At 39.9% G+C, this 9,944-nt stretch overlaps 2 protein-coding genes across 2 annotated transcripts; both read right to left on the bottom strand.

The window, feature by feature from the left end:
- Positions 1-1,812: 1,812 nt before the first annotated feature.
- On the bottom strand, positions 1,813-2,286 carry LOC140160184 (uncharacterized). The gene has a single exon (XM_072183462.1). It carries the CDS (start codon positions 2,284-2,286, stop codon positions 1,813-1,815), a length of 474 nt encoding a protein of 157 aa, XP_072039563.1.
- A 799-nt stretch (positions 2,287-3,085) lies between these two features.
- Positions 3,086-3,619, bottom strand: LOC140160183 (uncharacterized). Its single transcript, XM_072183461.1, has one exon. The coding sequence runs from the start codon at positions 3,617-3,619 to the stop codon at positions 3,086-3,088; it is 534 nt and encodes a 177-aa protein (XP_072039562.1).
- Between the last annotated feature and the right edge of the window lie 6,325 nt (positions 3,620-9,944).

Raw genomic sequence — 9,944 nt, 5'->3', positions numbered from 1 at the left:
CTTAGTCTAATTGATCGAAAATATGTCAATAACCATAGCACCATAATTAATAATATTCCTTATAAAAGCCATACCGTCTCGGGCATATGCTAATTGACGATGACGTTGGTAAGTAGAAATTTCCTTGCCCATAGAATTGGCATTTTTATAGACTATTCAGCCTTTATGCAAGTTGGTTTTAATTTACGCGAGACAAACAATTCATGTTGATTTTCGCGTCATAATTTGATTTGGACATGATTCATTTACTCCTGCTAATGGACAGTAACCACACTATGATATGATGTTTAATAGACCAATGTTCCCGTTGACGCTCTTCCGGGACGCTCTTGTCAAAGACGAATTTTAAAATCGTGTAAAAACCATCATTTATATAAAAAAGAAACAACAGACACCCAGAGTCTCAAATTAGCTGGTGATGGAAGTTGGTCGTGGAAAGATAGGAGCTTCTTCAGAGCTTGTTTGAACTGACGTTTGGTTTCCTTCTTCATGTTTCTCAGTTTTCTCTGTTGCCTGGAAGATTTCGGTTTATTACTCGCCTTCCTTGATGATACTGGCTTCACACCATAATATATTTAACAATAATATTTATAAAATGAATCTCGTCTCAGATTAACTGATTAAGAGTACTAAGCCCAATTCTTTACATTGACTGATTGAATATAACATCATTTAAAGGAAGTCTCGATCCGGCAATCACAACATTGTGCCTTATGTAAGAAAAATAATTACCAAGCACGAATCATGTGATTTTATTTCAAACAAATTCATACTGCCCATGAAAACGAATAAAAACATCCGTCTCTCAACACGCGATATTCAAAATTCCCGAGCGCCGAAATTGTCGACTGCAATGAAATTGTAAAAGTAATACAATGACGGCTGACGACAATTGACTAATAATGAGCATTTTGTCAGCGATGTGTTGTAATTACCTCTGCTTCCAATTTCAATTGGGAAGTAGTGCGTACAGCATCCCCTATTTTCGGAGTCGGCTACAAGATCTTGGTATTTGCTTTTCTTTCTTGCATTGGCATTTGACAGGTTTTCTTCCATTGGGACTGTAAGCTCAATGATGATAACTGTTTTGGTCCTTTCAGAATAGATTGTAATATCAGGATGTTTTGCAGTCTCTGTGATTATGGGAGGAAATACTACTTGCTTATGTTCCTCATCCATCAGAAATTCCCAGTCATTGGCCTTCTGTAAGAGGTTTGTTGGATCTCTTTTTGGAAGAGGCAGTGCTGGATTCCGGTAGGTTACACCATCTGCAGTGCGGAATTTGATAGTAGTCATATAGTTGGTATCTTCTGGAGGGGTGCCGGGTGTACGACTTCTGATTTGCCTCTTCAATGAAAGGCATTATGCCATTTGCTACAGCTTTCAGTGTCTGATCATGTCTCCAGTTGTATCTACCACTCTGCAGAGAATAGTTACATCCATTTAAGATATGGAATAGAGTGCAGTTATTGTGATGACATAAATGGCAGGATCCAAGGTTGGGTCTTTCCCCAGAGTCTCAAATTAGCTGGTGATGGAAGTTGGTCGTGGATGGCATTGACATGGAAAGATAGGAGCTCTGGTGTCCATACATAAAGGAGCTTCTTCCAAGATGTATCTACTTGCATGGCAGAGTCCCATCTGAGCCATTGTCCTTGTTTGGCGCAGCCATAGAGGTACACAAGCATGTCATCTTCATCTACGTCTTTTACCAGACTAGTGAGGTATTTCCTGTGTTCTTGGTGTTTCATGTCTTCTCTTAACATTTTCTGGTTCTTTTTTGAAACCAAGTTCTCTAACTCAATTCCACCTTCATTGCTTTGCTTTTCTTTGTAGGCAGTCTTTGTAGAGAGTTTGTGTTTTTCCATCTATAGAATACTTGTTGAGATGGTGCTTGGTGACTTGCATGCATTTTACAGAAGTGGTGAGTCTTTTAAGGTGAAGCCCATACTTCTTCCTGCTTCTGTATAGAGCACTGTTGGTGGTACATCTGCTTATTCCTGCCCATCTTTTCAAGTATTTGGTGCAGGTAGCTTCCAAGCCCTCGATGTATGATGTAATTGGGAAGTTGTAGATGGTAAACTCCCATGTCATTTTGGGTAGGATTGCATTATTATATATCCACATCTTCATGATTCCATTGAGTAGGCTTTTGTCTGTCTTTTTCAGCATGTCTGTTAGTTTCTGCTTTACAGACTCTCTGATTTTCTTATCTTTTAGATCTTTGAAGATAAGCTTGCCGAGGAATCGCATGGGTTGGTCGTGGATACGCAATCTCTTCTCCATCTATTGTCAACTTTGGATCGTATGCCACATATCGGGTTTTATGTCCCTCTTGCTTTTGTTTCTTATTTGGGACAAATCTCTTCATGGCATGGGATCGACATTTGCTTGGCTTTGCCTTCATTGATCGAGTCCACCTCATGAAGTCATTAACGACGATGACCAGTTTCTGACAGTCTTCTGGGTTTCTTGCAGTTACAGTAAGGTCCTCAACATAAGCTTTGACTGAATATTTGATGGATGAATCCTTCATGCAGTACCCCCAGATGGCTGTGTTGGTCAAGAAGACCAAGGCAAAGATTGAATACTGCCAGGAATAGGATGCAAGATAGTGGTCATCCCTGGAATACTCCTATGCTGCAGTGTATCCAATCTCTTGTCCATTCCTTAGTCTTTACATAGATGTAGCTTGCATCATAGTAGTTAAAGATCATCTTCCTGGTGTGGCCGGGAACATGGAACAAATCTAATGCAAACTGGATGAGGTTGTGTGGCACGGTACCATATGCATTTTGTAGGTCAAGCCACGTTGTCATAATCGGTTTTCCATTCTTTTTTGGCGTCTTGGAGTATCTCGGAAAGTGCCTCAGTATGTTCTACACATCCCGATATTTTCTCCATGAACCCATTCTGGATGGATTTGTCAATATATTCATTCTCAGTCAGGTAGCTTATCGTCCTCTGAGCTAGCAGTCCCATTCCAAGATTACCACTTGTATTCTTGATTGTGATTGGTCTAAATTTGGCAGGTTCAGATGTATTTTCATCTTTGGAAATAAGAATGGTTTCTTCCACCCGCCAATTAACTCATCGGAATGTCACCCGTTCTCCAGATGTTGCAGATTACTTCGTGGAGGAGGTCTGTTGTTTTAGGGCACTTCTTCCACACTAAGTAAGGGATGCGATTGATTCCTGGAGCGCTGGAGTTTCTGCGTTTCATAAGATAATTGGTCAGTTCTGTGAGACTTGGTGGTTTGGTATTGAAGGGTTGATTAGGACATGGCGGTCTTTTCATCCCTTTCAGTGGGCGATACTTGTAGCCACGTTTCTTATCATTGTTGACAGATTTGAAGTACTTTTCTGCAGCAGGTTTCTGAAATGTTGGGTTTCTATTTGTATCTTGGTTCAGAAGTTTCTTAGCAAACTGGTGTGGATTCCTTCTAAAATTATTGTGAGCTTTGCCGCTTGAGGCATACTCCAGTTTTCTCAGTTCCAACTTCCTTACTTTGTTATGTAATCTAATAAGCTTATGAAAATCTTTCTTCAGCTCCTTAGCAGTTTTATTGTCTCCCTTCTTCAGAGCTTGTTTGAACTGACGTTTGGTTTCCTTCTTCATGTTTCTCAGTTTTCTCTGTTGCCTGGAAGATTTCGGTTTATTACTCGCCTTCCTTGATGATACTGGCTTCACACCATATAATATATTTAACAATAATATTTATAAAATGAATCTCGTCTCAGATTAACTGATTAAGAGTACTACGCCCAATTCTTTACATTGACTGATTGAATATAACATCATTTAAAGGAAGTCTCGATCCGGCAATCACAACATTGTGCCTTATGTAAGAAAAATAATTACCAAGCACGAATCATGTGATTTTATTTCAAACAAATTCATACTGACCATGAAAACGAATAAAAACACCCGTCTCTCAACACGCGATATTCAAAATTCCCGAGCGCCGAAATTGTCGACTGCAATGAAATTGTAAAAGTAATACAATGACGGCTGACGACAATTGACTAATAGTCCAGGGGGTTGTGGTATGATATTATGTCCCGTGCATTTTGAATGATTAAAACATCCCACCTATCTAGATACCTTCTATAGGTCCCAAAGAGCAAGAAAAGTTTTGGTGGACAAATCTGAGGTGTGGCAGAGGGCGGCCATCTTGATTTTCAAAATGGCCGCCATTTTTGATATTATTTTTACTATAATCCGAGTTGTGAATATCCTATGAGGCTAATTTTGGTGGCAATACCTACATTTCCAATACCTATGAGTCCAATAAACATGATGCCAACTTGCTAGAGGAACAATAAGATTGGCAGCCATCTTGATTTTCAAAATGGCTGCCATTTTAACATTTTTTACTATAACTTGAGCTGCGACTATCCTATGAGTCTCATTTTAGCGGTAATACCTACATTGTCAATACCAACCAATTCAAAAAACATGGTGCCAGATTGTTAGGGGTACAATGAGACTGACAGTCATCTTCAAAATGGCTGCCATTTTAACCTTTTTCACTGTAACTGGAGTTGTGAATATCTTACGAGTCTCATTTTAGTGGTAATATCCACATTCTCAATACCAACAAGTTCTAAAACATGGTGCCAGATTGCTAGGGGAACAATGACATAACAGCTATCTGGAATTTCAAAATGGCTGCCATTTATGGTCTATTGATAACAATGACTCTAGCTCTGAATGTCGTATAAAGTTCTTCACCTGTAATGAGAAATGCTCACATATTTGTAAATTACTAATGAATTGAAAATGCATTTTAGTTTCACTTTTGCAACTTTCAGTCATTTGTACAAGTTACTGCACTTGTACACTTTACTCCACACTCTCCACTTGTACCCTTCTCTGAACTTTGTAATACATCAAGGATTAAACGGTATTATGGTAATTAACCCCATACATACACATAGGGGCGCATTCTTTTTCTCACATTCATTTGACTCAATAGAACAGCCACAAAATATGGTACAGTTCAGTCTATTATTCCTTCGGCACTAATTGCAGCAATTATTGTCACATTTTGACTAAAAAATTCACATTTCAACAAATGGGTCACTGCTGCTGCTAGCTGGGTGGAGCGGGAGGCAAAGTTGTCATCACTGGTAGGAATTTCCCATCAACAACATCCCAGCCATAATGCTGGGGTCGTGGTAACTCTGGACTTGGGACAACATCATTGTGCCAAATCATTGTCTCATGATGTCTGGTACAAGTGAAGCTCCAGTTGGCGGCAGCTTTTTCAAGAGCCACCACCTAACATCTGTGTGCGAGGCAAATTACAGCTTACTAAATGCTTCAATGGCAGACAAGACTGCATCGGATGCATCTCTCTGCTACACCAAGCTGTGAAAGTGCATACACTATATCATTATCTGAGTCAAGTTCTTTCAGCGTCTGCCAAAACTGCAGCTTTGCCTTGCCAGCAAATCTCCAAGTGATGTCTGCCCCAATAGTGCGTGGAATCCAGAGAGAGATGCTGCCTTTCCGACACTCAAACCATTGTAGGTATTACCCTACGGTTTTCTGCAACTGTCACAAAAAGATTATCTTTACAAAGATTTGGGTAGCATTCTAATAGCTAAGACTAGGACATCTATATCTGGGGAATAAATCTAGATGGACATGTGCTGAGACATTAATACAATGTAGAATTAGCTTTCTTCATGGAAACATGAGAGACCTTCTACATCTCTAATGCAAATACACTTCATCATAGTCACCGACTCATCGTACTTGTACCAGTGTCGTTCTATAAAATGGCTTGCTATTTTATGCTAAGTCAGAGCTCATTTTAATATTTTTAGTGTATCTCGTGATTAGAGATAAACTATACTGTCAATGACTGCAACACATTTTGCAGCATAGGTATCAGGCATAATTGCTTTTGTACCAGTTTCCCACACAAGTGTTTCCAGGTTGCTCCTGAATTTGCTTGTATAGAAACAAAAGCAGAGACAGTTGCTGATATAACCACACAGATAAAGCAAAAACACACAATGAACACATATAAGTGTCACAAACCCCTCACGGAAATATCCTGCGCCTCTCGAGCCACTACCGGTCCTGCCGGGACTCGAACCCACGACCCTGGGTTTAAGAGGCGAGCGCGCTAGCGTATAGACCAAAAGAGGACTTCCCCGTCATCAGGTCTATAACACTAACGCACTTTATACCTCCGTGACATAAGCAACGGCCAAGCTTCAGGAGGAGAATGCTGCTCTCTTCACCCCCGGGGCTCTTCACACATATCATCAACCATTTCAGAAAGTTTGTTTGCAAATGAATGTGACAAATAGCGTGTTTCTATTGAGCATCCGGAATTTTTCCAGTGAAATTGTTAACCGGGTAATAGCGGAGAATGACGGCTAACGGTCAATTTCTATTGGGGACTGTTATCCGGAAAATGCAAGCAGCCGTGGCCCGATCGTCACACTTCGTGACTTTGCCGGAGAAAGGTCATCTCAGGTCATTGCAAGTCTTGTTGGTTGACGATGGCGATCGTAACTTGTTCACTTTTAATGGGAATTTTAACATGTTATTTCTACCTTCAAATGAATCTTGGAAGATAAATCCGCCTATGCTACACCGAAAAGATTAGCCTAGCCTACAAATTACAAAACATGTTGTATTATTGAAGTTGTATGCCGGGAATACCCGGGGCTTAATATCGGCCTACACACACTCTACACCGCGCTGCAATCACTGAACATGCTGAAATCTTCTCGGGCCCCTTAGGCCTATTCCTTCAGTTGTCCACACGAAAAGAGGATTTTCAGCCATGATTTCTGATATATTAATAATCTATACCTTAATTTATGCCTCTTTTAACAATGTTTAAAATATATTTTACTCTGCACGAAAGTTGCAAACACATACAGCTGATGAAATGGTAAACAAAACAGAACACACGTTGCGATCATGTGACCGTGTCGATTTTCGGTTTCTCTCCTGTAAGCGCAGTCTGTCGGAACGATGTCAGTTTACATTGGCGTTATCCGGATAATTTCTCCGCCATTATCCTACTAAAAGTAGGATAAATTCCCCGAAAACTCTCGCCGCTATTATCCGGAGAATAGCGGAGAAGGTCAGTTTCTATTGGGCACAGTTAATCTCTTAACCGGTTTTTATCCGGATAATGGCCCCAATAGAAACACGCTAAAAGTGATCAACTTCGTTACAAAAGTAATTATGCCTGACGAATTCCAATAAGAAAAAGAAACATTTGCCCAATATCTTCAAGACAGAATCACAACAGGAAATGTGAATTTGTAGGCTCCAATGAAATGCTGCAGCTCAAGATGTGGTCATCAGCTGGGATGAAAGTGAAAGTCAATATTGGCGATCAGCTGGTATAACTCAGGGATGGGCACTCTTTGATCGCTTGCTTATTGTCTCGAGAGCACGAGATATTGACTTCAGAGAGGCGGTTGACACAGTGTTCAGTTGTACCAAGATCTTTGTTTGCAGCTGTTTGTTTCTTTCTTCATGCTACATTCAAGACTAGCTTAATGTCAATCCTTGAAGGAATACCAAAGACAATACATACACTGCCTGAGCTAATGGATGGTGAGACTGCTGCACAATCTGATACATCTGCTGAAAAATGTGTTGCAGTCATCGCATCGATGGTATGGCAGAGGTTTTGGCAGGCGTTGAAAGAACGGTACTGGCAAAAGTACACTGTATGATGAAGTGCATTTCGTGTTCTCGGTGAGTCCCTGAAAACAATAACATGTAGAATGACTAGCAAACACCAAGTTTACCATCGATCATTTGCCAAGACGTGCATGCAGATATGCTTGCCCATCTGAAGACTATAAAGATGAACTACATACATATAGGAGCTTATAGGTAACAAAATCCTTAGGCAAATGGCAAAATGGTCTTGTTATTACTTGACGAGACCCAGCAAAAGCCACACATAGAGAAGTTGAAGGTCTCTCAGGCTCCCAAGAAAAAGCCAATTTTACATTGCATTAATACCACAGCAAATGGTGCCATGTCTCTCATGGTTTATTTGACAGATACAGATATCCTCGTCCTAGCTATATAAACTCTTCCCAAAAGTCTGTAAAGATACGTTCTTTGTGAGAGGAGTTGCAGAAAACATAGAATAATCTGCTTGTGCCCATCTACAATATGCCTTGGTGCTGGGAAGGGAGCGTCTTTTTCTGGATTCCATGCTCTATCGGAGGCAGACATCACTGGATGCTCGTAAGGCAAAACTGCCAGCAGCATAGTTTTGGCAGGCGCTGAAAGAACTTGACTCATAATAGTGTATGCATTTTCACAGCTAGCTTGGTGTAGAAGAAAGACTATCTGCTATTGAAGCATACAAGTGGTATTTGCCTCACACATGTAGCAGATGCTAGGTGGTGGCTCTTGAAGAAGAGACAGGCGCACTCAGAGGGTCTGCCACCATCTAAATACCAGCTATCATGAGAACGCACTACCAGACGATGATTTGAATTGGTACAATAATGTTGTTCCAATTCCAGAGTTACCATGACCCACGGCATTATGGCTGGGATGATTTCTGGAAATTATGCAGTAATGACCACGTGACAACTATCGCTGCAAGTGTCGAAGAAACGTACTGAATCGTACCGAACTTTATGGCTGTTCTATTGAATCGGATAAATATGAGAATAAGAAAATGTGTACCTATGAGATGTTAAAGATGATAGTTGTAATGAACTATAATGTGTATAATACTGTTTTAACAGATTTACTTATAAAACAAATTCAGTATTAAAAAAGTGTTCAAGCGGAGTAACTTGCACAAATGACTGAAAGACATGCCTTTTCAGTTCAGTAGTAATTTACAAGCATTTAAGCAATTCTCATGAAAGGTGAAGAACTTTATACAACATTCAGAGCCAGGATCATTGTTGAAAAATGAAAATAGACCCTAAATGGCCGCCATTTTGAAATTCCAGGTGCCTCTTTATCTCATTGTACCCCTAGCAATCTGGCACGATGTTTTTTGATCTTGTTAGTATTGACAATGTGGATATTATCGCTAAAATGAGACTCGTAGGATTAACTCAAGTTATAGTAAAAAATGTTAAAATGGCAGCCATTTTGAAAATCAAGATGGCTGCCAGTCTTATTGTTCCTCTAGCACGCTGGCACTACGTTTATTAGACTCCTAGGTATTGGAAATATGGGTATTGCCACCAAAATTAGCCTCGTGGGATATTCACAACTCGGGTTATAGTAACAATAATATCAAAAATGGCGGCCATTTTGAAAATCAAGATGGCCGCCTTCTGCCACACCTCAGATTTGTCCACCAAAACTTTTCTTGCTCTTTGGTCCTATAGAAGGTATCTAGATAGGTGAGATGTTTTAATCATTAAAATCCCACGGCCGACCACAGTCTCCCGGACTATAATAATGAACACAAAATAAACATTACGTAATTTTCGGCGCGGGAATTTTGAATATCGCGTGTTGAGAACCGACTGTTTTTATTCATTTTTATGGCCAATATGAGTTTGTTTAACATATCGTCAGCCTGCTACGCTAATAGCCTAAGTCATTTTTTCTCATTTTGAGAACAAAAGCTAACAAAGAACAAAATGTGGTTCAAGCATGCATCAGTTACGGTAATCACCCTGATTATTTAGGACTATTCCCTTTCATTTGTATCATTATCATTTGTTCTTGTGCAAAGATTGGTGAATAAATATGTTTAAATGCATGCTTGAACTTTTGTACTTTGTTCTCAAAATTACAAAAAATGATTTGGGCAATTTAGCGTAGCAGGCTGACGATATTCTCATTAGCATGCAGCTGTGAATACATCACTAGCAGGTAAAACCAAGGAGTTTATATAGGAAGGAGAAGAAATAGATTATGTAACGCTTATTGTTCCTTTGTGCCAATTGGAGTTCCCGACACGCTATTC

The sequence above is a fragment of the Amphiura filiformis genome, chromosome 9 (genome assembly GCF_039555335.1).
Source record: "Amphiura filiformis chromosome 9, Afil_fr2py, whole genome shotgun sequence".
In the NCBI taxonomy this organism is placed as follows: Eukaryota; Metazoa; Echinodermata; class Ophiuroidea; order Amphilepidida; family Amphiuridae; genus Amphiura; species Amphiura filiformis.
Note: the sequence above shows the minus strand (reverse complement) of the source record. Positions and strands in the feature narration are given on the sequence as shown.